This window comes from Varanus komodoensis, unplaced genomic scaffold, assembly GCF_004798865.1.
Source record: "Varanus komodoensis strain SLA01 unplaced genomic scaffold, ASM479886v1 scaffold29_1, whole genome shotgun sequence".
NCBI classification, from domain to species: domain Eukaryota; kingdom Metazoa; phylum Chordata; class Lepidosauria; order Squamata; family Varanidae; genus Varanus; species Varanus komodoensis.
The window spans coordinates 2,324,474-2,351,869 of NW_025335759.1; the positions used below are offsets into that span (position 1 = coordinate 2,324,474).

The window sequence follows — 27,396 nt, forward strand, 5'->3', positions numbered from 1 at the left end:
TCCTTGCATGTAGAAAGGTAGCATTAGGGACAAGAAGCGGCTAGGTTCCCTTTCTCCCTGATAAGCTATTTTACAGCTCCGTCTGTTTAGCCCTTTTGGCTATGATCCCTCCTCTAAACTGTAAGGAGAACTCTGTGAGAAGGGAGAGCTTCTTTCAAGCCACCGGCCCTCTTTGGAATGCACTCTCTCCAGCTACCCCAGAACGGCTGGTGATTAGGTGAGGAGGAGAAGCTGCCTTGATTATCAAAATACACCATGAAGCAAAAATGGATACATTTCCCTGCATACCTTTGATGCTGGGCTTATTTCCCCCATTCCATGATTTGATCAAAGGAAACTTTGCTGTTATCTGAATGTGTCTCCATGGCTAATTCATTTTCAGTGATGAAAGTTTGCCATCTTGATAAAAACTTGCTAGAAGAAGGGGGAAAAGGGCTTATTTTTCACATGCATAAAATGCCCATAATAATGAGGAAGCAGGTAAGCTCTCTCCGGCTATTTTGTTTGAGAATCGTAGGAGTCCGTGTGAGGGTGAAAGCGATCTGTAGTTTGTATCTTTGTATCCACAGCCGTGCGTTCGAGATGTGATCACGTAAGCCTAGATCAGCAGCAACGTGAGCTGCGGTTGTTGCTGCTGGGAGCATGCATGGACTCCAAACTGGAAATGACCCGTTAACCAGTGGTGGCTGGTGACCCCTATGTCACTGGGGCTCCCCTTCCGTGGCTGCCTTTCTTTTGAGCTTTATAAGAGCTCCATGGTGCTCTGTGGTGATGGAGCCATTTGTGAATAAGGTTCAGCACCATGGATAGCTCTTATGCAGCTCAAAAGAAAAGCTGCCATGGATGAGAAGCCCCACTGACACAGGGGTCCCCAGTGCCCCCAGCCCTGGCCTGCTTCGCAAATTTGCAATGATGGCCAAATCATGCAAAATTTGGGGCAGGAGAAGAATAAGTATCAAAATTATCTGCCATTTGACTGATGGATAACATTTCTATGATGACTTTCTGAAGCCAACCAAGGTGGTTTATAAATGATTCAGAAACTACAAACCATAATCCAATGTTTTAAGAGAGAAAAACATTAAAAACTGCCTTAAGCAGCATGCCATGAGCAAAGATCAGGAGAGGGCCAGCTGTGAATTTGCTGAGGGATGGGGACTCCAATGTCACTGGGGTGGAATAGCCTCTCTGTGTGGCAGTCCAAGCTCTGAAAGTGCTACCCATGGTCCTGACTCTGTTTGGGGGCTAGAGTTCAACCCCATAGATACCCCTCTACATCTCAGACTGGAATCCAGAGTAGATACCCTGCCCCACCGATGTTGCAGCTATCAGCCTGCCTTGCAGAAATTGTATGGCAGGATGGAGGGATCACTCTTACTGGAGTCTGTGGCAGTTTCTCATGAACTGGTTCCATCCCCTGGTTCTTTGCCCATCAAGCAAGGGGACAAACTTGAGATTGCAGGTGGCGGAAAATCAAATGCGATAGAAATTTGTCCATTTTTATTTCCAGGAGAATATTTGTGAAAGATTTTGTGTTCCTTGACTCGGTCATCAATTCAAGGGAGATTGAGATGGGTGGTTTCCCATAAAGAAGCCAGAGCTTTGAGTTTGCAAGAGCTGAGCACGGCTGTCAAGGACAGGGCACTTGGAAAGATGTTCATTCCTAGGGTTGCCATAAGTTGAAGATGGCTTGATGGTGTATAACAACAAATTTAAAAACAATCTGAAAAGACTTTGGGGAAAGTTTAATTATAATATGCCATCTGTTAATTCTAGCTTGTTGAAATGGTTTCTTATGATAAATAACAGTGATATGTTAAGGATGATACTTTTCTACCTTTCTTAACTCTATCCTTCATTTTAAAGTCCTCTCAACTGAGACACAGCAGCCAGCTGAGTTTTTCATTCAAAAGAAAGAAAAAAAAGAGTCAGGTACTTTCCAGGTACAAGTTGATTCTTCCCCAATCAAGCACTTCCATGCAATAAATTAAGGTGTTGATTGGCGTCATTGCTGTGACACTTTGCACAGGAAAAGGAGTTTTCTAACTCCAGTACCCCACCCAAAAGGAAATTCTGGAGAGCAAGGAAGGGCGTGTGCCACTCCTTACTGGAATGCAATTTCCCAGGATCCAAGGCTCATGACAGATCCTGTCCCCAGATGGAAATGTCTTGGGAAAAAGAAAAACAAAAACGGCTGCTGTCAAATTCCTCTTTGCACGAGAGGTGCTCCTTGACTCAAAGGCTGGAACCCTTCTGAGTTTTGCCTCTGACACTAGGATAGGCTTCTTGGCATGTTGTGCTTGGTTGGGCTGAAAACTCCAGGGAGCCAAGGCTGTTTCTTTCAACAGGTCATGCACACCAGCAGACCAGTCCCAATCACTACAGGAAGATGCAGTTCTTCACATTAGGAACTTCCAGTGAAGGCTTCCCCAACCCAGTGTCCTTCATAGAATCATAGAAGAGTAGAGTTGGAAGGGGCCATGAAGGCCATCAAGTCCAACCCCCTGCTGTTGCAGGACACCAATGTACACCATCCCACTCAGATGGCTGTGCAGTTCCTTTTTGAATGTCTCCAGTGTGGGAGAGCCCCCCACCTCTCTGGGCAGCTGGTTCCACTGACAGTGAGGAAGCTTTTCCTGATATCCAGCCTGAGTTGCCGCAACTTGACTTGATTATTCCGTGTCCTACACTCTGGCATCAGCAAGAAGAGATCTTGCCCTTCCTCTTTGTGTCGGCCTTTGCGGGACTTATAGAGGGACACCATATCCCCCCTCAGTCTTCTCTTCTCAGTGCTGAACAAACCCAGTTCTCTCAGTCTCTCCTCATAGGGCAGTGTTTCCAAACCCTGGATCATTTTTGTTGCCCTCCGCTGGATCCTTTCTAATTTACCTGCATCTTTCTTAAATCTTGGACACAGTATTCCAGATGGGATCTGACTAGTAAAGAGTATAGAGGAAATGCCACTTCTTGTGATTTGGAAGCAATACTTCTGTTAATGCATCCCAAAATAGCATTTGCTGTTTTGGTGGCTGCATCACATTGCTGGCTCATGTTTAGCCTATTGTCAGGTGCTTGGAGTTTGACTTCCATCAGCATGAAATGCTGGGAGTTGAAGTCCAGCACATCTGAAGGTCATCAGATTGGGACGGCACTCCTCACTCCCCCATTTTCGACCTGATCCTTTCATGTGGAGAGGTGAGGGATGCTCAGCTACACACCCCCAAAAGAGGAAGTGTGCCACCCTCCTCTAAAGGGGGCATGGGTTTGTATAAAATTTGCACGTGCTAATTTCTATGCTTCAGTGCAAATTTAGAATTCATTTCTCACACTGAATATAATTTTCACCACAGTGGGGAAGCTTGTGACTGGGGTGGCTGGTTCAGTCTTGTCTGGGTGCCAACTGTGGATAGACAATTTGCTCAGCAATTCTTCCCTGGGACTGGACAGTCCTTCAGATGGAGGACACCTTGGAAGAGAGGACTGTAAAGCAGGACACAGGGCCACTTTTTACGTGTGAGATACTGCACTGTGGTCCTTCCTGGATCTGTATTCCCAGATCTGGACAGAGGGTATTAAGTTCCCTCTCCCTTTAAGTTCACACTGGTGTTTCCAGGTAATGCATAGATTCTGATACATTGTACTGAATAATGTTAGCAATTGTAATGTCATAAATTCAGATAAATTTAACAGGAAACTTAAAAGTCTGAAGTAGTAATACATTCTGAAGCAAGAGTAGATATACAAAATGAGAATAACAGGTAATATATACTTTGATCTATAAAATGGGATTAAAACTGATTTCTTTAAAGTTCAACTAGGCAGATGAAGAGAAATTAAAGAAGCCAGTCCTACACATGTTTTGATGGAAATAAGTTCTACATCTTATTTCTCTGCTGGCTGGGGAATGATGGGAATTGTAGGATATTTCTCTCTCTCTAAACATATATAGGATTACACCCTATTGTTTACTTACTAGTAGCACCCAAGGCAGGGAAACACTGAGGAGAGATGTGAATGTTAAAACCTCTTCTCATTTTCTCATTTATTATTTTTGAAGGTGTTTTTGCTGTGGACTTATACCCAAATCTCCTCCTCACCCTCAAAAAACAAAACAAAACAAAACAAAAAACAAAAAACAAAGAGCTCATCAGATTGTAAAACCATTGAGCCACAGTTAGTCTGACAATTGCCCCAAACTGCTTGCAAAAAATGTGTACATTAGGCAAACATGTTTACCAAAAAGACAAGCATCCATACAGACGTAAAAGGAAAGTCTCAGAGTTGGGGGCAAAGCAAACTTATGGCTGGAAAATATTCTCAGAGTTTAGTTTGGAAAAGATTGAAAGATTGAAAAAAGGACATTGGAAAAAAACGAGCCCAATGCTTAGCCAAACACCCATGGATCTCAATCTCACCCTGTTGCTTAACTGAGACACTCAGTTAAGGTTGTCCAAGCAAGAATCTTCAACAAGTCCAAGCTCCTAAAACTAGATGTGGAACTTTGAAAGCTGCCCAAAACTGCTGATCCACCAGATGACCCTTTAGGTGCATTAGGCTAAAACCCCCAGAATCCTCAGCTTGGAATGATGAGATTTGTAAGCCATTGTGTCTGGAAGCTATTAGTTTGGGGAACTCTGGTCTACAAGGTCAATATTCTGGAGTTTCAGAGAGGAGCCTTTCCAAGCCCCTAGCAGGAAATGTTTGAAACTCAACATTGTTTGCGAGCTGCATGCCCTCCCATAAGAGCGATCTTTTCTGCAACATGTGCAGACTGGTTACTATGTTTTAAGGAGAACCAGCACTTTGAATTGTACCTAGAAACTCATCAGTGAAGGTTCCAGGGAAGGTAGCATAGTGTAGGTCCCACGCAGTCAGAAATCAGCACTCCCTCCAGCAGTCTCACTGCTTAATTTTGCACTGGCTGATATTTCCACATGCTTGTCAAAGGTAGCCCCACGGAGAGTGTGTCACAGTCAGCTAATCTGGCTATAATCACAGCAGCATCCAGTTGTACTGTTTGCCTTCATCACTTGCATTTCATAGATCCCAAAGGCAGACTATCTAGTCTGATCTTCTTGTTTGGGATATGGAGCACACACAGACACCAGCCTCCCTGGTTGGGCACCCGCCAGCTGTGTAGGACTGCAACTCCCAACATCCCCAGCCACAATGCTGCCTGGGGATTATAGAGGGGGCTACAGTCCTTTGGGGAGCACCAGATTGGAGAAGCCTGGCAGGCACGGGCACATTCAAGGCACATTGTAATGAAGGTGGGAGCACAGCCTCAGTGCAGGTCAAACCCAGCTTCCTCCTCCTGGTCATTGGTCCAGGCTGGAGGACCGTGCTGTTGGCGATGTCCCACCTTTCTCTGAAGGAGGTTGAGGTGGCACCTGCGGTTCTCCCCCACAGGTGAGAGGTGGCACCTGCGGTTCTCCTCCACAGGCTGTCCTCCCAAGTGGCCCATTGGACTTCATGGCCAGGTGGGGATCCGACCCTGCCAATCCTCAGTCCTAGCCGAGCAGCCTATCCGCTGTGCCGCCACGGCCAGGGCTAGCTGCAGAGGCGCATGCTCAGGGGAATGTGTCCGTGAGTGACTAGCAGCTTCTCCAGAAATGTAAACCATCATTAGGAAACGAAATCGCCCCTGGCATAACATTTATATGTATATTAAAGGAAGCACCGCCTGCCCCGCCCCACCCCCTAACCAGGCATTTGAGGACCTGCGATTTCAGCAAAGAGAAGCGGACACACCCGCCGTGCATGCCGTGGCCTCTCCTGAGCTGCGGGGTGCCACCTCCTCTCCCAGGCTCTCCAAGCGAGGCCGCTAATTACGGCCTTCGCCTGCACGGCAGGTGTCTGACTCTGTTCCAGCTGCATAGTCTTGGAGCGAGATCATCAGGGAGTGACCAGCACAATTACAGGGGAGAGCGCACCGTGCCATCCGTGGAGTCCGGGCCAAGGCGGGACCGGGGGGCGGGGGAGCAGAGGTGCGCAGCGCAGGTCTCCCTGCAGAGGCAGGTCAGAGTGCGACCTGACCTCATCCTTGCAGGCGGGAAGCGTTGAGCAACTGGGCATATTGTTGGCGGAGCGTCTGCTGGCCATGGCGAGGGAAGAAAGAGCTGTGAAGGGTCGCGGGGCCACTTGGTGACCCTGGTCAGCCCCCTCCCAGGTTCTGAGAAGGCACCGTCCAAGTGGGGTGCCTGTTTTCTCTCTCTCTCTCATTTTGCGTTGTCAGTGGTTTGCACAAATGGCATTCCTCAATGGGCATTCATTTGAATATTTGTTACTCCTGTTCATTTTTGTTCCTCCCCCACCCCTGCCTTGAATTTGTATTCTTCTCTGACCCCATATGTGCATTTTAAAGCTTGTGTGGTGTAGTGGTTAGCGTAGTGGACTAGGACTGAGGAGATCTGGGTCTAGTCCTCACACAACCATGAAGCTCACCGGGTGACACTGGACTTATGCCTGACCCTCAGCCTGACCTACCTTGTGGGGTTATGATGAGGATAAAGTGGAGAGGAGGAGAGGAAGGGTGTAAACTCTGATTCCTCGCTAGAGCAAAAGAAGGCAGGATATGAATGGAATAATGAACAGAAAACCATGTAGCCATGCTGGGAGAAGGCATTTTGGCTTTCAGGATGTGCAGGATGTTCCGTCGTTCCAGTGCATTTTGGGAAAGCAAGCCAGCAGCCACGTGCCCACACATGGCATCTCTCACTGGGGACTGCGATTCCTTTCTTCTTGGTTTGTCCCGAACCAGCCTGACGTCAAAAGCAGGGGGTGCTGAGTCTCAGACCCAGGGGTTAAACGCCAAAGGGTCATGACCCATTCTCCTGTCCACCAACCTTTACAGAGCCGAGGTCATCTTCAGGCATCCACAGATTGTTCAACTTTTGGCAGTCTCTCCACAGAATTGGGATCAAAGGTAACATCCAGTTCCCAAGGATGTCACTAACAGTCCTAAACTGAAGCTTATTTAGCAGGGTTAAGGTAACTCAAGGTCAAGGATCAAACCCAGTCCTTTCAGGGTCCCATTCCGGCTCCCTGGGATTTCCCCAGGTGGTCATGCTCCCCTCAGGCCTGTTCTAGCAGTTGATTGCTGGGTGGCTTCCCAGCTTTTGTGAAGTTTTCCTCCCTTCTCCAGGTAGAAATGTCTCCCTTAAGGCTTAGTTACTGGCAGAAAGAGTTTAAAGCCAAACCATACTGGTATTTCTGCACCTCTCCTTTTATCTTCAGCCATGCCTATGACTGGAATGTCAGTTCCAAGAGCCTCATGAAACTTGAACTCAGCCCATGGCCTGGAAGAGAAGCAACTTGCCCAGTCTTTCTGGGGAAAAATGGGGGCAGTTCTTAGGGGGTGCTAGCAAAGTATTCTGTGCTGTTTTTGCTGCTAGGAATGATGGGGTACAAATAGGATACCCCAAATGTTACCCATTGATTACATGTTGCATTCATTTCTGAACAAACAGGTGAACCAAATGATCCTCAGTTCAGTTGGAACATATTGTTTTAGTTTCAAGTCTCTGCAAGATTTGGCCTTTAAATGTTGGTGGTTCTGGAAATATGAAAGTTGAGCTTTTCAGGGTACTGAACTCTTCACAATGAAACACCAAGGAAGATCAAGACAAGGAAAAAAGAAAGTTATCATTCTATATACTGTGGGTTCCTTATCCCTTATTCGTTTACTTGTGTATGGCTTGCTACTGAGTGATGAAGTGCTTCCAATGAAAGGTAAGGCATTTATGCAGAAAATCTGATGATCTGAAAAGCGCCAGTCATGCTGGGACTTTTGTAGCTGAAGTGGACAGGATCCATGACAAGGAGGTAGGTAGCAGCATGCTTGGGGAAACCTGTAGAAAAATCCTCCCCCTGTCCTCCCCCCCCCACCGGCCGCCATCCATTAAGAAAGGACAGCGAGGGCTGAGCATGCTCAGAGACTGCAGAATGTAGAGGTGTGTGGGAATGGTTAATTGCAGGGCATCCTGGAACAGGACAAGATTATCAACCTGGTATCCTGGAAAGGACTACTCCACCTTACGTTGCAGGTCCTACCTGTTTTATCTCTTATGTGTGACTTAATCCATATGATCATGAAATGAAGTACTTTCTCTGGGTGAAGACAGTGATTTGGTACAAGAGCTCTAGGCCCAGAGATTTGCTGAAAATTGTGGTTGTTTAGGTGTATCTGTTAGATCTTCCAGCAGTAAGTCTTTTCCTCCTAAGCAAGACATGTATTGATTAGATTTATATCCCACTTTTTTCTTACCAACCCAAAGCAGCTTACAACATTCTCTTCCTGCTGCTGTCATTCTTATCCCCACAACAACAACCCAGTGAGGTAGGTTGGGCTGAGAGTCTCCGGCTGGCCCCAATTCACCCAGTTGACTCCCTGGCTGAGCAGGGACTGGAATTCAGGTTGCCCGAGTCCCAGATCTGTGCTCTTAACTACTATACCACACTGGCTCTCCTAAATGGAAATGATCCTAGATGGAGAAGGAGATAACAGGTAGGAAGCAGATCATCCTCTGAGTAGTATATGAAAATTCCCCACGCCTCGCTGAAAATCCAGCAATTTACCCTTTCATTTCTGCAAGCATTCTCTCCCTGCCTCTCATACATGCACCTGCCAAACCTGGATACATTTCAGTTGCTTGGAAATGAAAACCAAAACAGAATGTAACTTTTACATACTGACTGTCTTTTGAGAAAGTCATCAGTGCAGTGTACAACATTTTGAAACACAGAGAAGAACATTTTAAAAGCAGCTGCATAATTTAAAAGGTTAAATTAAGAAAATGTATCTTCACACCATTCTGAGAAGCCAAAAGAATGGGGGACTCACTGTACTTCCTGCAGAGTGTATTCCACGGTTTGGAAGCAACACAGGAGAAAGCCCTTTCATGTGCCCAAGAAGGTAACGGTGTCCACAGAAGGGGCTCACCTAACCTGAACAGCCAGGCAGTATCACAGTGAGGCTGGTGAGTCCCTTACAAAAGCCATTGAGGGATCAGTCCAACGCACGCTTGAACAACTTGTGGGAACGGCTATACTGGCTTGAGGCATGCTTATATTTGACCCAAGTCAGGAGGACACTTCCTGTTCTGGACTAGATCCTTCCTCTGTATAAATGCCCTCCTCTCACCGCTTTTCACTCTTTGTTTGTTCATTTTTGCAGCTGGGCACCAGGACCAGAAAGAAGCCCATTTGTTGTCACTGAGAAACAATCACGTGTGATTCTCAGGAGAGATTTGGCATGTTTCCTTTTGATATGGACCCCTGCTCTCATTTTCATTGCTGCAAAACCTCTGGAGAGACTGGACTTCTTCGTGTCAGCCTGCACAAACTAGAGGCCCTCGCAGATAATTTGGACTGCAGTTCCCATTTTCTCCAGCCATGGACCCTGCAGGCAATGCAAACCGTCTGAAATGCGCAGGCAGGCTGGGAAAGACTGCTTTATGCGTTCTTCTGAAAAGCAAGGGAGGTTTCGGGTTTGGGGCCTTCAGGTCCTGGTGACCCAGAGAATCTGGGAAGCTGGCTTGTCATTCAGACCCTTGGTCTACCTCGTCCAGGATTGTTGTTACTGACTGGTGTCTTGCAGATGTCTCTAGCCCTACCTGGAGATGCCAGGGCGTAGCTGGCACCTTCTGACCTCTCTCCAGCCTGACTCTTCCCTGACTCTGGCCAAGGCCCAGCTCTTGTGCAGAGACTTCAGGCTTTGGCAGCGTCCAGGCCTCACTGTTCTCTCTGAACCGGCTGCATCCAGTGTGTGCATGTACTGACAGTGCGGGTTTAGCATGCCCCAGCCCATTTGGCTCTGCTGGGCTGGAGGAGGCCTCGGCTCAGAAGGCATCTTGGCGTGCTGCCAGCCCAGGTGCTCCGTATTCAAAAGGACTGACACTCCCTCCATGTCCTCAGCCCAACCTGCTCTGCAACACAGACAAAGGAGCTGCTGGAGCGGGCTCTCTGTAAACAGCTGGGATGACATACACCGAGGAGGCACCTTTCACACCTGGCAGGGCTTGTCCTGCGGGCAATGCTGAGGAAAGCCAGCCTCTCCTTGTCAGCCAAAGATATCTCGAGCCCAAGCACCCTCCTGAACAATCACCTGGGGCTGCCAGGCAGAGATGGCTGGGGTGCTGCAAGAGCCCTGTCCACCCCTGGGAAGATGGCGGGGAGGGGGCAGGAAGTACGTGGGCGGGAATGCTGCTTCCCCACATGTGCTGAGATTCTTGGCCCACACTCTTAGCCTGCAGGCAGGGAAGCCTTGGGGACGCAATGAAGTCAGGTTTTAACGGACTTCCAGGTGGTGCTATTTTTACTTCTTTTAACTGGGGCTGCTGCTCACCTCAGGCAGAGCTCAGCTGCACCGCCAAGACACGGCCAGGCAGGAGGACGTTTCATCTCCAGTCTGCTGCTGCCCTTTCTTCTCCTGGCGCTATAAGACAGTCCTGCCATTGGCCCACCTAATGCAGCGTTGTTGACTCTGACTGGCAGTGCCTTGGCAGGCGAAACCATACTGAGATGTGGTTGGTTGGGTGCCATGACCGTCCTCCCCCTCGCATTGGACCCCAGACATTTAGCTGGCGTCTGCTGCAGGGATGCTAATTCTTGTTGGATCACTTACGATTGTGGATTTTTGCAATAGTTTAAATCAAATTATTGCATTTAAGGGTTTAGGAGTTTTGATCTGGACTGCTGGATGAATGCATGTGTTGCTGTTCTAGGGCAGAGCACTCTCCAGGCAGCCAGGAAAAACTGGTTTCAACTACATAAACATTTAAAATATACAACATGGGTCCTCACTGTTGCTCTATCTTGCTTTCTCTGGAAATTGCTTCAAGAAAGGCATGGGAGGAAATGTTCACGTTGATACAAAGGGAGAAGGCATTTCTGGTCAGATCTGAAGGGATATTATGGCAGCCATGCTCTGTACCCTGGAACCATAAAGCAAGAAGGCTTTATTAAGCAGTATCTTCAATGTGAGGATCGTCTGGCTAAGTCTCAGAGTGTTTCAGTGGAGATAATCATTGACGTATTCATTGTTATGCTACAATGTGACAGCAGGCATAATAACTGAAAATGGTAAAATGGATTGGAGAGGAGCTAGCTCACACCAAAGGGGTCCCAACGTGGCTAGTTGTGTAGGATAGCTGGCAAATTCTTCTTTGACTAGCCAATTTCCTCCTCATCTGTGTGGACACCATTGTGAGATTGTGACAGGGCTTACGTTAATACATGCAATGTCCACCATTGATTAATTTGGAATAATTGTTCTTTTTTAGGTGGTGATATTTATTTTCTAAAATTCTTAAGCCACATATATGCATACAAGGAAAACACACACACACACACACCCTTTTATGCCTTTTGACCCAGACTTGTACTGGTAAGATTTCATTAAAGAGAACTAACAGACAACTACTGTAGATAAAGGCAATGTTTGGGAAGTTTACTGGAAAAGGTTTTTTTTTTGGGGGGGGGAGTGTTATTGTCATTATTTGGTGTCTATGAGGGGGAAAAAGGGCCTGAAGACCTCTACCAGTGAGGGTTATTTAGCTAAATGATAACAACCTGGCTTTTTATCTCTTCCAAGAAACCCAACCTGGCTTACATGGTTACCCTCCTCTACATTTTATCTTCACAACAACCCTGCAAGGTAGATTTGGCTGAACATCAGTCCAAAGACACCAAGTTAGCTTGATGGCCCAAGTCCAGTCCCAGCATTCTGACCACTGCATGGTGCTGGTCCTCAAAGGTGCAGGGTTGCATAAGGTCTCTTTCTCCTCCGGCTCCCCCATCTGATCCTTCAAAGTGTAGACAGTTCCAAAACTGGCAAATCCTCCTTAACTAACGATTCAGACAAGGCATGTACACAAAATTCCTCTTAATATCTGAAATAGGACAGGCAGGGGGACTGCCATGGCTATTTCATGACTGCAACTATTGCTATGTCTGTTTGCATATAAATCTAGGCACGGATATAGCAGCTGAAGTCTTCTCACTTCAGACGTTAGCGCATACATGGAGGACCCAACCAGGAAATCTATCGAAATTGGATTACTGATTATCTGAGCTCGATCACGTGTCAGTAAGTCCCGCTGAAAATCCGCGGGACTTACTTCTGGGTAAAGTTAAACAGGATCGGGTTCCCTTGAACGTGCAGCTAGTGGATACGACGAGCGTGCACGTCGGAACGCGAGAAGAGCGGGGAAGGAGAGGGAACACCTGGGAGGCGCCGCTCGGGGAAGTGGGCGTGGCCAGCGCGCCGCGGGCTCCGAAGTTTGCGAGGGAGCCCCGTGCAGCAAAGTGGGCGGGGCCTCGTGCCCCGCCCCAGAAAACTGGGAGATGGGCGTGGCTAGCCGGCGGCCCGGCGCGTGAGCCTCGTTGCCCAGGGTTACCCGCGGGTAAATCAAGAAGCGCCGACGTCACGAAGGGAGGTTCCCTTCGCTTGCCAAGCGCGTTTTCCCTGCCTCCGCCCCGCTCCCCCGGCTGGGATCGGTCCAATGGCAGAGCGCCGAGGTCTGGGCCTTGGGCTGCGCTCCTTCCAATCAGAATGCGACATTCGGGTCAGGTCAGCGTGTCACAAGCTTGGGGTAAAAGCATAAATGCGAATGAAGCGGACCCCAAAGCAATGCAACGCAAAAATGAAGGGCATTTGAGAAAGGAGCTGGGGGTTGCCTGGGACCTGGGAAAGGAGGGCCCGCCGTGTACGCAGGGGGTCACCAGGGCGCCGGCGCTCCATTGCAGCCCCGTAACCCAGGCAAGCAGGGACTGTTCCGAAAACGGGGACAAGCGATTCTTTAGTACAGATTCCAAAAACAGCTAAAAGTTAAAAAAAAAAAAAAAAAAAAACAGCCCGCAGCGGCAGGCTGCGTGCGTGCCTGTAAAAACTAGGGCATTTAGAATTTTGCAAGGGAAGGAGGGGGTAGAGACGGGCCCTGCAAGGTGTCTGCAGATTCTTAAAAAATTAGGAGGTGGAGGAAGATGCCCGCCTATGGAGGATGAGGAGCGGCGCCCGATCTTTCCCTCCCTGATCCAAATGCGTGCGCTAACGCGGTTGCCAAAAGGCAGCTCCGAGCCTCCCCTTCTTGGCCCGAGCGCTCCCCGGGTTCCGTCCTTCCCTTCCTCCGTCCGTCCGTCCGTCCGTGGCGCGCGTCAGTGGAGCTTAGCTCACGCAGCAGCAGCGGCAGCGGGAAAGCCCGGCTTGTTGTGATCATGTGCTTTGGCTGGAGCGTCCAGACTGTGCAAGGCGGGCAGAGCGCCGATCAGACTCTTTCCCAGCCAGCCGGCAAGAGAAGGCAAGGCAGGCCGGCCGGCTGGCGCTCCTCCTCCGCTCGTGTAAGGTGCTGTGCGAAGCCCCGCCCTCCTCCCTCGAGCGAGCCGGACAGGCCCTCCCTCTTCGCTCCCCCCACCCGACGCCCTCACCCCCTGAGGTGCCGCCGGCTCGCCTGGCGGGCGTGCTCTCTCGCGCGCTCTCTCGGGGTACGCGTGTGCGCGCGTGTGTGTGCGCGCGCGTGCCAGTCCCAGGCGCTCTCTCCGCTCGCGGGGCTGGGTGAAGAGAGGGCACCCAAGCGGAGGGGCGAGCAAGAGTGGCGGCCGCCGCCGTTTCCGCCGCCGCCGCCACTTCTCTCCTCCTCCTCCTCCCCAGCATGTTGCCATCCCGCCGGGTCCCCAGAGAGAGGCGGCGCCCGCTCGGGGCGGCACGAGCGCAGCAGCGGCGGGAGGAGGAGGAGGAGGAGGAGGAGAAGCAGAAGGAGGACGACGACGAGGTGACCAAGAAGCAGCGGCAGGCGAAGGCGACGACCATGACGGCCAGGGGGGGCTGTCGCGCCGAGGCCGGCGGCAGCGGCAGGTGCTAGAGGGTGTGCGTGTGTGCGCGGGCGCGCGCTACCTGCCCGCCCGCCCGCCCGCCTGCCCAGCCGGTGCTCAGCCCAGCCGTGCCTGCTCGACGGCGCGGAAAAGCCAGCGAGCGAGCCACGCGCACGGGCGCGGAGGGAGACCACCATGCCGGCGCTAGCCTCGCACCTCCATCGGCACCTCCGGGCACCTTAGCGCCGGCTGGCCGCGGCGCCAGGACGCCTTTCGCTATTCGTCTTCCCAGCCTCCTTCCCCTCCTCGTCGGCGGGAGGGGTCCGTTTCTTCGTCTTCGCCGGCGGAAGCGAACTCGTCCGGGAGGGCACCCACCCCGCCGGCCGCGGCCATCCCCAGGCCGGCTGCTCCTCGCGCCGGAGGAGCCCCCGCGCCCCTCGAAAGCGCGTCGCGCTGCCTGCGCCCGGCGCGCGCCTCCTGCTCATCTGTTGCTTGAACGGGCGTTCCCCTCGCCTCTCGCCCTCGCCCTCCCGGCTCCGTGGACGAAGCAGCCGCCTCTCGCCGCTCCGTGCCCTGCTAACTGAGCCTCCTCCGGGGGCGAGGTGGACTCCCGCCGCTCGCGCGCCCTCCTTTCCCCTCCCCGCCGCTCCCCCCACGACGCACCTTCCTCCCCAAACCCGGCGAGGCAACGTCTCCATATCCCGCCCCCCTCGCGCGCTCTCTCTCTCTCGCTGGCTCGCTCGCTCGCTCTCGCTGTCTCTGCTCGACCCACTTCGGTGCGATGCTGCCGCCGTGGAGCGCCGCTTCTTAAAGCGCAGCCTGCTCCGGGCTTGCCCGTCTCCCGGTCCGAGCTTTCCGTGGGAAATTTACAAAAGGAGGCACCCCCCCCGCCCCTGGATAAAAGAAAGAAAAAGAAGGAAGGCGGCTGCGGGGTGGGGGGGGAGGAACATGGATGAGAAGCTGCAAGCGCATCAGGTTGACATCGACCCGGATTTTGAACCCCAGAGCCGGCCTCGCTCTTGCACCTGGCCGCTGCCTCACCCCGACTTCCCGGGCGAAGAGGAGGATGGAGCTGCGGCTGCCGGCGGTGGAGGCGGCGGCGGCGGCTCCTCCAAGCACCCGTTGGCAGGCGGAACAGAAGGCGCCGAGAACGCCGGAGTGGCGGCCGAGCGCGGTAAAGCCGCCCCGGCGCTGCCTTCGCTGGGCGCGGACGTTGGACAGCTCCGCAAGGCGAAGACCTCGCGGCGCAACGCCTGGGGCAACCTGTCTTACGCGGATCTCATCACCAAGGCGATCGAGAGCTCCCCGGAGAAGCGGCTCACCCTCTCCCAGATATACGACTGGATGGTCAGATACGTCCCCTATTTTAAGGATAAAGGAGACAGCAACAGCTCGGCTGGTTGGAAGGTACCTCGGCGCTCCCCACTCGGCCTCCCCCATAGAGCAGCAGGGGCTCTAGTTTGCGAGGAGTGCTAGTGAAGCCGCTGGGCAGAGGTGGGCTCCAGAGTAGTTGAAGTAGGTTAGTCGCCCAGTTGGCACGCTCCTTCCTCCACCCCCTTGCCTGCCTCTGCGTGCTGGGATGTTGTAAGGGTGGTGGTCCCCCTCCCTACCCCCTTTCCCCTACTTGGAAACAGGTGATTTTAATCCAAGAAAGCTCACAGGGAACAGTGCAGTGGAGTAATTCAGAACTGAGAGTAGTTCTCTCTGTTCCACAGTGCTAGGGCAGAGCGGTTGCCCTTGTCCTGAAGGAGCCAGCAAGTTTTGCCAGGGGCTGTTTTGAGACCAGAGCTCCATTCAAGCCTTGCAGCTTGGTCCAGAGAGCAGTTCTGGGTCTTCTGGGGCTGGGGGAAGGCAGTCCGCTCTGGCAGCCACATCCCATCGATCCTGGAGGCCGGTTTTCTCCAGTGCACCAAGGGAGAAGAGGAGAATCTCTCGACTGGTTCTCGGTGGAGTGGATTCGAGTGCTTCCTTGTTTTGCATCGGTGGTGGTGGTGGTGGAGGAGGAGGAGAGAATGCTCTCTAAGAGCAGCCTGGGCACCACCTGTTCAGCTTCCTGGCTCACCTATCATCCTTCCTTCCGCCTCTCCAGAGCCCTGCAGCAGGGAGCCTGGGGCTGAGAGGAAGGGGCATTACTCCCCTTGGCTCTTTTTGTATTGCATTCAAGCGGCACCTGTCTGTCTGGTACAACAGAGGGAGGGAGACAGACGTAGTTTGGAGTGTTCTTCTAATGCAGTCGATTGATAGGGTGCTGTTTGGACATAGCGCAGGGGGTGTCTTCCCCTTTGGGTGGGTGGGCAAGCTTGTTAGGGTTTTGTGAGATCCCCCCCCCCCCATGCAGAGTGGTTGGATAAACATGCTGTTACTCCAGTGAGAGCTTGTGATCGCTACCACCACCATCCCACACCCTCTCAGAGGTAGTTGGGCACTTAGTGATGGCACTGGGGGTCAGAGCCACTGGGGCAAGAATTGAACGGCTCAGTGCATGTGCCCCTTTGAATGTCTTCTTGGGTTCTTTCAGGTTGAAAACTGAAAGTGTGATCAGGCAGTGCACACGTGTTCGTTGCAAACTCTGCCAGTCCTTCGTACTACATGCAAGGGGCCATGTCTGCTTAGTGAACCCAAATCCGATTTGGTTTCTCTTTCTCCCCTGTCTGTATCTGATGTGTGCAATGCTCAGTTGTTTGCAGAGTTAGAGCTGTGTCTTTTGCTGGGGAATGCTAAGCATCTGCCAGGATCCTGTCCGCCAGGGTGCCCTTGGAAGAGGTTCCTTTCTTTCATGTGAACTGACCAGTAATTAATGTTTGTAGTGGTGTGTGAGAGGAGAGGGGATTCCAATCACCTTGTTGCTCTTTCTGTCTGCCAGTCTTATCCAGGCAGAGTAAGGCAATGTCCCTTCAGTTTTGCCTCTGTTGGCTGAACTCCAGCCTTTTGCCTTCAAATTGTTAAATATTTCTGTCTCCAGTAATTGATTCTCTTTTTATTGTGATTTAGTGCACAGTGGTCCTTTGCTCCCTGAGCTTGCAGTGAAGTGTGTGTATGCATGGGGTGGAGAAGATTCTTCTTTTTCAGTCCACTGAAAGAGAGACTCAACTATAGGTACTTACAAAACCACGCTGCTTGCACATACCTTAAGTTGCTGGTGATCACGTCAGGAAGGGGATAAAAGCATGCACAATATTGGAACCAGAAGGTGATGCTGTAAAAGGGTGGCAAGTCTGCTTCATTTCCTTTTGACTTTTGCTAATGGATGGTCTGCTAATTCAGGGAGGGCCCATGCTGGCATTTGGACTAATCTCATAAGCATTACTGGGACCTGGATTTGCCCTTCATATCCTCTTCTCTGTGTTCTGGCTAGTTGTGATTACTGCTGAGTAATCAAGAGTTGCATGTGTGTTTGCATGCTCAGGTGGCATGATGTTGTAGACAGGGAGACATTTTTCTCCCTTTTCCGTAATATAAAGCTGATTAGAGGGAGATTCAGGACAGGGAAAAGGAGGTACTTCTCTGCACAACACTTAGTTAAAGGATGGAAGTCATTTCAGAGGGATGTAGTGATGGCCACCAAGTTGGACAGCTTTAAATGGCCCAGTTGAATTGGAAAAATGCATGGAGGAGGAGGCTATTAATGGCCACCCCAGTATACCTATGGGCAGTCATTTGTGCAGATGCCGTAAGTCAGACATGACCTGATGACCTGTAACAACAAGCACAACAGCAGCATGGGGGACATGGGCGGGGGCGTCGTTGCGCTCCTGTCCCGCTTGTGAGTTCTGTGGGCAGCTTGCCCACTGTGGAAAACAGAATGTGGAAAACGCTAGATGGACACCTGCTCTGCTCCAGCAGGGCTCTTGCTCTGTTCCTATGGACTTGGAGGGCTGTGGGGCTCTGGGCCTTGTGAAGAGCCCTGACGGGCTGGAGAGCAAGGGTCTGTTAGCCATAGGAACATCCTTGATACCAGAGCAGAGGCTATTTGTTCACCTAGCCTGGTTTTGCTTACTCTCACTGGCAGCGGTTTCTCCAGTATGAACCAGAGCAGAGCTTTCTTCATTACATAACCTCCTAGTCCAACAACTTCTTTCCCCCACTGACCATCCAAATACTTCTGTGAAGCCCACAAGTGGGATGTAAAGGCAGTCGTTCTCTCCCAGTGTTTGCCTCCCAGCTCCTTGGATTTAGTAGTAGGCTCTCTCTGACTAAGCACTGCTGCTATAGAGATTCTCTTGGGGCTTGAACAGGAGTCTGCATAAACCCAGCTGCAATTAATGGTCTTTCTGTATCAGCAGCATCCTATAGCTGTGTCTCTGGAACTGTGTCTTGCATTTGGGTCTGGGAGTCCCCATCTGAAATCTGGGGCAGGCTTGCATTGAGCCATTAGTCTGCAGGTAAGACAAAATAAGCTTTCTTCATGGTTGTTGCGTGAGTTGGGAACAGAGTTGTGGACCTTTGCTGCTGTTCTTCTGAATTCCACAGTCACTGGAGTTATGAGCTCTTCCCATGCCTATCTCCTCACAGCAAAAAATACTCCAAGATAGGAAGCGCCTCAAAGGGGCAAATTACAGTGAGACTTGTTTGCTGCAAATGCACGTTCCTTTCATTCAAATAAAAGCGGAACTGAGCAGTGTGTGAATTCCACATTTTCACAGCAGCTAGCACTGGCAAGAGCAATCTTATTATGTGTTGCAGGGAAAGGGTTGCGTGCTGCACCTTGGAGGGAGCCATGTCCAAGAGCACCTGGATTTCTTCCAGACCTGAACCAAACTCTGCTGTTTCAGCATTGTCCTAGGCAACTTGTATTGCAGGCTGCAACCTGAAGAAGGGCAAATGGCTATCATGGTTTGCCTCAAAGAGCTGCAGCACTTCACGGGCCATGCCAGTCTCTTTTATAAGGGGAACTAGAATGGACCAAAGTCTCTTGTTCATCTGGAACAGAGAAGTTCTTCAGAAACATGTCTCACCCCTCCAAATCAAAGTTGTCTGCACTCATCCTTGAAGGAATCAGTTTTGGTCTTCTCGGGTCTCAGGTTATGCTAGAAGTGGCTGCATTCAGCAGGGTAATAAGATGACTTTCTTGCCACCCCACCCCACCCCATCCCACTCCTTTCTTGGGACCTATTGCAGCACTGACTTTTCTGTGGTGAGAAATCCCATGCATGGATCTTCGGAACACGATGAGAACACTTTTCGGTCCTGGGCTCTAGAGCTGGGCCAAGTGCTGTGGGTGTGTTGATACATTTGGCCTCCTGATATGCCATGTGGTGGTGGCAGGGAGCATGCAGTGAAGCACAGGGATGAAGCCCCAGCTGAGATGATAAGAAGATACAGACATCCAGGGAGCAGCCCAAAATACTTATGCACGGAATGCCGCGATTTCCAGGTTCTGCCTCCTGCAGACCTTTAACAGCAAGACCTGGCACATCAGAAGTGGTGGCTTAAGGAACACAGCAGCCAGACGCTTCCACAGCTGGAGAAGCTGGAAAGCAGTCTGTCGCTGGAGGACGGCTGTAGCTTGGTTGGGGCGCCGAATGATTCACAGTGTATGTTTGTGCCTCGTCCGCTCATGTCAGGATCATTGAATCATAGAATAGGAGAGTTGGAAGGAAGGGGTCAGGAAGACCATCGGGTCCACCCTGCTGCTGCTGCTGCAGGTCACCAGTGTACACTATCCCACTCAGGTGACTGTCTAGGAAGGGACATGAGATGAGATACAGATCGCCTGCTTTGCTTTTACAAGCGCTCACGGTTAGTCCCCTGCCTCTCCCGGTAGGGCCGAGGAGAGCTCCTGTCTGAAACTCTGGAGGCAGCAGAACGCAGTGGTCTGACTTGATCTAAGACAGCTTTGTATGTTTCACACCAAGGCTCATGCTCACTTAGCAGGCCTGCTGATCTCCTCAGCATTTCCAGATGTGCCACAGGAAGTGCAAAACCAGGGAAATGCTCCTGCATGTTAGATCCTGAAGAGCCCAAAGGTCACCCCCTGTGTGTGGAAATGCCCTGCACACCAGCATTCTCAGCATATCGAGCCGTTCTCTGTTGCAGCTTGCCCTCAAGTGGTGGTTCTCAATGTTTGGTGCAGGATATAGATTGTCTACAGCTCCCATCATCCCTGACCATTGGCTATGCTGACTCAGGATGATGGCAGCATTATTCCAACATCTGGACTTCCAGAAGTCAGCTGGTACATGCATGTCCACTCCAGCCTCCCACCTTGAACTGCTGGGGAAACCAAGCAGGGAAAGGCAAGAACAGCTTCGATGCATTGCAGCCAGCATCCAGACCCGATGGTTGATGAGACGGTGGCTTGCATTGGTGCACACTGGAAAGATGAGGGTCCTAAGTGGGCATCGGGGCACAGACACTGGCAGATCTCACCAGATCGGAAGGAGATGTGATAGGCAAACTTGCCCAGAAAAATCTGTGGCTCCGGAGCAGCCGCTTACAGGCACGTCATGACATCATGCTCCACGGAGCCTGAAGCCCCGGAATGGTGTGTGGGGTATTTGGCAGGTAAAGGCTGACATGGCTTCACTTCTCCGTGTTCCATACCATAGCATGAAACATCAGTGTTGCAGGAGGGGGTGGAAGCATAGAAGGTCAGGCTACTCAGCCTTCGGCAGAGGAGAAAGCTGATATGACCAGGTCCCATGTTAGCAGCCAGGATTCCTGGGCATCTGCCAAGGCCCTAAGCAGACGGGTCCATCAACAGCTGTTGAGCGTTCGCTTGCCACCCTGGTGGCTTCCTCTCCACTCTCTGGTCTCACTCTTTCCCTCACAAGCATGGGCTGTTTTTGAGTGTATGAGTTGCCAGCACCACCTCTTTTATAGCCAAGTGCCAGCAGGCATGCCACTGGCCCCCATATGGAGCTTCTCCCCCCCCCCCCCGCTGCTCTGCCCAGTTCAGATTGGAAGGCGCAGGAATGTGCGGCACTGGCAAGCAGTGTCTCATGTGCTGAGCCGTCACTGGTGCTGGGAAGGGAAGGAGTGAGAAGGCAAGGATAGGGAGCAGAAAGACCCTGCAGCATGTCCGGAGGACATGGAGGAAGTGGAAGGAGGTGCCACAGCTCAGGGCTCCTAGTGGGATCTGGAACCCCACTGTAGGGGGATGGGGACTCCCCACTGGTTCTTGCCTGTGGGTCCCATGCAAATTTGGAGCTGGCCCTCAACATGGACGAGGGAGAAGTTGGACACTAGAAAGCAATGCAGCAAATCATCTGCAGAAGGCATACAAAACAGTGCATTAAAAATGGCTTTCTTATTGCACTCTTAAATAATAATAATAATAATAATAATAATAATAATAATAATAATAATTAGAACATTTCTATGCCGCCCCTTGCCGAAGCCTCGGGGCGGCTTACAACACAATACAATACAATACAAAAATAACAATATAAAATTATAAAATTAAAATTAATAATATAAAATAAATAAAAAATATAAACGATATAAAAGAAGTTATAAAAGAAAAGTTAGAAAAGAAAAGAAAAAGAACTCACCCTGGTCAGATAAATAAGTAAATATTGTTAACAATTGGAGAAACCAGTTAGGAACATCAAAGAAGCAGCTTAAAAGTTGGCAAGATAGTTGCGGGACTGTAAACGTGCCCTTTTGCTTGCAGGAAGCTTGCATGCAGCTGCTGTGATGAGGATCCCAGGAAGTTGATGATGATGATGATGATGATGATGATGATGAAGAGTAATTTCATTTCTGTACTGCTCATAGCCAAAGCTTTCTGGGCAGTGTACAACAAAACATAAACACAATAAAATACAATAGAGAAAAACAGTACAAATTAAAAATTCCCGAGCAACGGTGGTTCTTGTTTAATGCTCAGGCTTGCTTTTCTGGTGCCATCTTTGGTTTTGAATTTGCCTTTCTTGTGATCAGCCTGGTGAACTGCTGGTGGGTTTCATTTCATTTGTGGAATTTTGCCCTCCTACCAAAATAGTCCACACCTGGTTTAGATGGTAGCGCAAAGCCTCAAATGAGTTCTTTGCATGCTTGCTGACAAACAGCGAATGTGCCATCCTGACACTTTTTCACAATAATCTGTGTTCTGTGTGTGCATATCTGGACTTCCTCCCCTGGCTCCAATATACATCTCTGCAATTTATCACCCCCTTCTGTTTCCTGTCTGTGCTGCTTTCTTGAGTTAAATCATTCCTCCCTGTCTGCATTGCCATTGTGGAAGAGAAAGACTTTACTCAACTCTTCCCCTGTGTTCTCCTGTGTAGAACCTTATGCAGAGGGTACTCCTGAGATAACCACTGGCACTTTGCCCATTCCATAAGGCGGGGCTCACTCCTCCACGGCTTGCGACTCCTGTGTGTGTACCGGTGTGCTGTATGGATCTGCCGAGATCAAGGAATGGCTTCAGTGGACCTTCATTTTTAATTCTCATTATTACATTACATTTACACCCCACCTTTCTTCCTTTTACAAGTAACCCTAGGCAACTTTTGAGAGTTTCTTCTCTATTTCATCCTTGCAACAACAACCTTGTGAGGTAGGCTAGGCTGAGCGCCTGTGACTGGCCCACATTCAGCCAGTGAGCTCCATGGCTGAGTGGGGACTAGAATATAGTTCTCAAGTGCTCGTCCCAGAGCGACATCACACTGGCTTGGGTTACATGTGGGTTTCCTAGGAAGGGAATGTGATAGTCAAGAATTCCAGAATATTTCCCCATGTTACAGAAACGGGGGAAATGGAGTAGAACTCCCCCTCACACTATTCCCATGAGTTAATTTTTTTCAGAGGTGGGCTTTTCAGAATTTTAAGATTTAAAACTCCCAACTGTCCACTCAATCCTCTCTTTTTAAACTGACAGAGAACTTCAGCTCCAGTGCACAGTTTAACATATATCATAGCGTCTGTTTTGTACTGTTAAGGTAAATGTATTATACACCGGGGCACGCGTGTGTGCTTTTAAAGTCATCGTGGGTAGGGGAAGGGGCCCAAGACAGAGTTTGGCAAGAGCCATCAGAAACGACGGAGGGGGAGGCACAGCAGGCCCCGTGTCTGGAAATGTACTTCCCTTGGTTTGTTGTCCAGCATTAGTTACAGCCTGGCTGCAACCTACCGTTGCATCATAATTAGGTATGAAATATGGCTGCATGTAGCCCACTCATTGCCTCTGCGAAGGAGGAGCTGCTTTGCAGGGCGTGTGGGGTGGGGGAGAGAGAGAGAGAAGCTGTGTAGGAAGAACTCCTGATACGAGTGATCTGAGCGAAACTAGCATCAGCTGCAAGTCTGATGGGCCAGGAGATTTCAGCATTGTGGGGTGGGGTGGGGCGGGGCGGGGGGTGGAGGAGGAGAGGAGGAGGAGGAGGACAATGAAAAGAATGGATCTACACAGAACCGGCCTCAGTCTTGAGCGAAGGACTCTCCCCACCCTCTTGTGCAAAGGACTCTCCCTGTGTCCATGAAGACTTTGCCCCTTGTGTGGCACTTTCTAATAAGCGAGTTTCACCTTTTCAATGATATATTGTATGTCATGCGGAGCCAGTGTGATGGAATGGTCAGAGCACGGCAGATTTGGCCTGCCTGGTCTGCTCTGGGGTTCCCTCGGTGGCCATATGCTTTCCTGCAGTCATGGATCATTTGGAGTTTTCGTAGCTTTGCACAGATTCTTTCTTGGGGCTGCCCCTCATTGCAAAAGGTTGGGATGGCTTTCCGACAGCTTCATTACTGGCAGAAGAGCTTGAAGCTTAAAATAGGCTGCAAAAGGTGCAGCACTCATGAGAGAGACAAACCTTTGTTGTGGCTGCGCTTGGAGTATTGTGCCCCGTTCTGGCGGTCTTACCTGAGAAAGGACATTATTGAGCTGGGAAAGGCACAGAGAAGGGCGGCAAAAGGGATCAGGGGCTGGGGCAGCTGCCCTGTGCGGAGTGGCCACAACTTAGAAAAAGGGCGAGTACGGGGAGACATGATACAGGTGTCTAAGATAATGCATGGTGCAGAGAAAGTGGAAAGCGAAACATTTTTCTCTTCCTCTGATAGCATTTGAACCCAGGGTCATCCCATGAAGCTGATTGGTGGGAGGTTTGGGACAGATAAAAAGAAGTAGTTTTGCACACAGCTTAAATTAAACCGTGGAATTCGCTGCTCTGGGAAGTGGTGACGGCCAGCCATCTGGGTGGCTTTGAAAGGGGATCGGAAAGATGTACGAGGGAGAGGGCTATCAGTGGCTGCTCGCCTCACTGGCTGTGTGCCGCTTACCAGGGGTGGCATGCCTGTGTACACCTGCTGCTGCAGAGCTTGGGCAGGGGGAGGCCTTGCACCCATCCTGCTCGAGGGGTCCTGTGGGCAGCTATTTTGCCCCCAAGTGTACAGCGTGTCGCACCGGATGGACCTTGCGTTCGATCGAGCATGGCTTTTCTCAGGTTCTTATGACTTAAACTGGGGGGAGCCCAGGGTCAGATCCTTGCTCAGTCTTGATGTTCACTGGAAAACCAGTCTCTAGGTTGCAGGGTTGTTTTGAGGATCGGATGGGGAGTGGGGGAGGACTCTTGCATGTTGTGATGCCCTCCCAGGAGGAAAAGGGAACGCATATGTAATTGATGCAGCTCTGAAGTTAAGTCAAGGTGCGCTTGGCCGTAGCTGGACCGGAGCACACCATCCCATGCCATTTGGAGCTCCTTGGAAGAAAAACAACACAAAAGCATCACCAAGCCGAACCTGAAAGCATAGGCCAATTCGTGCTTGCTGGGGTAAGCTAGGACATCCGAACATCACCAAGCTGGGGAAAGCAGGAACCAATGCATTGCTTCTACTTACTGGGAATCAAGGACCTGAATGGGGCTGCTGTTGAGTTCTCTGTAGTTATCACGCTGTCTTCACTGGGACGGTCCTCAAAATAGTGCATCTGTGGATTGCAGTTGGTATGATCAGCCTACAGCGTATTAACCAAGGTTAGCAGCCCTAACTGCTTGCCCAGTTGCGCCTGTATACTTGTCCAGCAAGAAGGCCTGTCCCATAGCTATGGTTCACTGCCCTGATACACACACACACTCATGCACATCTCCTCCCCCCTCCCCCCCCCCCATGGCACTGCTATGCTGTTCACGTGGGCAAGAGTGCTTGGTGTTTTCCGATGCCTCTCAGAAGGCCCCGATGACTGACAGTCCTGCTTAATTAGGGAGTTGTTATTTTATCAATTCCAAAGCGCTTGAAGTTTTCTGCTCCAGCTCATGCGCTCCACTTGTTAATGGGAAACCAACACCCTCTGTCAAAGGAGCAACAGCTCTGGTGCATTTTAAAGTGCTCTTTATGCCACGCTGACATCCAAAATATAACAATAAAACTATCAGCTGGTGGATGCCTTTTTGATGTCGGCCTGACAGTGCCAATGAACCTTAATCGGCAAGCCTTCCCACTTCTTCTCCCACATCTTAGAGCCATTCCTTTGTGGCACATCTAGAAACTAGCAAGGTGGCATAATGCTTTAAGCTGAGGAGTGTCGGCTCAAGGACTGTGGGAGGAGTGCTCACGTACCCAGGGTTGTGCTGACTGCTCCAACCTGATAATTACTGGTGCAACTTCCTTGGTCGCCCAGAAGTAAGTTCCTCCTGGTCTTGAGCAAGACTGCAACTCAGTGGTGGAGCGTGTGCATTCCATGCCAAAGGTCCCAGGTTCAATTCCATGGCATCTTCAGTTAGCAGGACCTGGCAGCAAGAGATGGGAAAGGCCTCCCGAAACCAGGTGAGCTACTGCCAGTCAGAGTGGAGTAAGGCAGCTGCCTGTGAGGTTGTCACATGGACATTAAGAAGAAGTGGTTGGTTACTTTTTGGGTATTGAGTACAAGACTGAGGTAAACCATTCTTTTTTCTCCCTTCTTTCTGTCCCCCACATCACAGCAAAGGATCATTGGGCAACCAGCTAGCCAAGCTTCCTTTAACCTTGTGCCCTCCAGATGTTGTTGGACCTCTGTAAATCATTCCTAGCCAGCAGGCTGACATTTGGAAAGCTGTGCATCCCCCTCCCCAGTTTTAGGAAGGGTGTGCTCACTCATCTTGCTGGTGTTTGTTGAGGGTGCCGTAGCATCCAGTGTTCCAAGTCAGGACAATCTAACAGGTGGTGAACCTTTGACAGGTGGTATGGAACTAGGTGGTAGCCTGTTATATGGCCAAGCACAAAAATCTCAGCATCTGTCATGGGAGCCTAGGAAGCTACTTTATACCAAGTAGGTTCTTTGGTCCATCTGGAGTTTCCCCCACTCCAGCCCATGGTCCTAATGAAAATCTCGCCTCTCTCGGAGGGACCATTGTAGCTCAGGGGTAGAGCTCATGCTTTACAAGTAGCGAGTCCCATGACTAATCCTGGGCATCTCCAGGTCAAGCTCTCCAGGTCAACCAGGTAAAGGTAGAATTCTTGTCTGAAACCCTGGAGAGGCATTGCTGGGCCATGTCAACAGTGCAGAGCTACATGGACCTGACTCGGGTGTTAAGCAACTTTCTATGCTTCTGGGTGGCAGCATGGAGCCCAGTATTTCCCTGAGAAAGTTTGAAGGGCTAGGCAGGAAGTCTCCAGAATAATTTCCCCATTCTCCACTGAGGGGCTGCTCCTTGTGCATTGGTCTGCTAAAAATATCAGGTCTGCTTTTTGTTGGCTCCAAATTGCACCCGGTTCATGCCAGCACTCAACCTATTCTGCATCCAGTCAGTGACAGCTGAACCCCTCTGTATATGGATAGGTTTCCCCCAGTGTGTCACGCTGCCAAAGATCTCCCTAGGAGCTGGAGAAGAGCTGTTGGCAGGCTTTAGCCTTGCAGTGTAGAAGGAAGAGCCTCATGAAATTGGAGGTCAGACTGCCAGCATCATCCTTGATGCTGGCAGAGGGTGGTGCTGGCAGTCCGACTTCCTCTTGGGGGCTGCTGAGCGCACGCCAGCTAAAGCATGCTCGTCTGCACATACCAGCTGCTGGGGGACATGAAAGGGAGAGGGCTGTGGCACTCATGGGTGGCACTCATGGCTGTGGGTTTCCCAAAGGCAGCTGGTTGCCCATCGGAATGCTGGATTGAATGGGCCTTGGTTTGATCCAGCAGAACTCTGCCCAGGGTTGTACAGTTTGCAGCAAGAGCACAGTCCCAGGTCCTGGACGGAATCTTTTTCTGGTTGCCGGGATGCCTGGGACTGAGCAAAGGCGCAACACTTTTCTGGCAGGTGGTCTGCTGGCATCTCTCTCACCTCCTCTAAAATGTGCCACATGTTGGGGAAACAATTTTCATGCTTCTTAAATAGACAGGCCACCTCAACATCAAAGCTCATGGTGAAGTTAATGACAAATAGCATAATAAAAAGAAATCATACAAAGCAGCAATTAAAAACAATAACACCCAGGCAAGAGTTGAAGTAGATTCTCCAGTCAATAGCAGTTCTGACTATCAGCAGAGCAAATGTCCCTTGAAAATGTACACCAGCCTTTAACTAAGGAATGACATTTGCAGGTGGGTTTGGGCTTCCTTGGGTAGAGAATTCCACAGCGGGAGCAGCAAGCCAAGAAGCTTCTAGATTAGAACTGTTGAACCTCCAGTCCACAGCCCAAATCCGGCCTTCCTTTGGTCCCAGGTGGGAACTCTGGGGTGCTCACATG

At 50.6% G+C, this 27,396-nt stretch overlaps 1 protein-coding gene across 1 annotated transcript in view; it reads left to right on the forward strand.

Moving 5' to 3' along the window:
• Positions 1-14,792: 14,792 nt before the first annotated feature.
• Positions 14,793-27,396, forward strand: part of FOXO6 (forkhead box O6) — a 128,604-nt gene continuing 116,000 nt past the window's right edge. Inside the window, exon 1 of the mRNA XM_044435000.1 lies at positions 14,793-15,216. Coding sequence (XP_044290935.1) covers positions 15,154-15,216 — 63 coding nt within the window. The 5' untranslated portion in view covers positions 14,793-15,153. The remainder of the gene's footprint in view (positions 15,217-27,396) is intronic.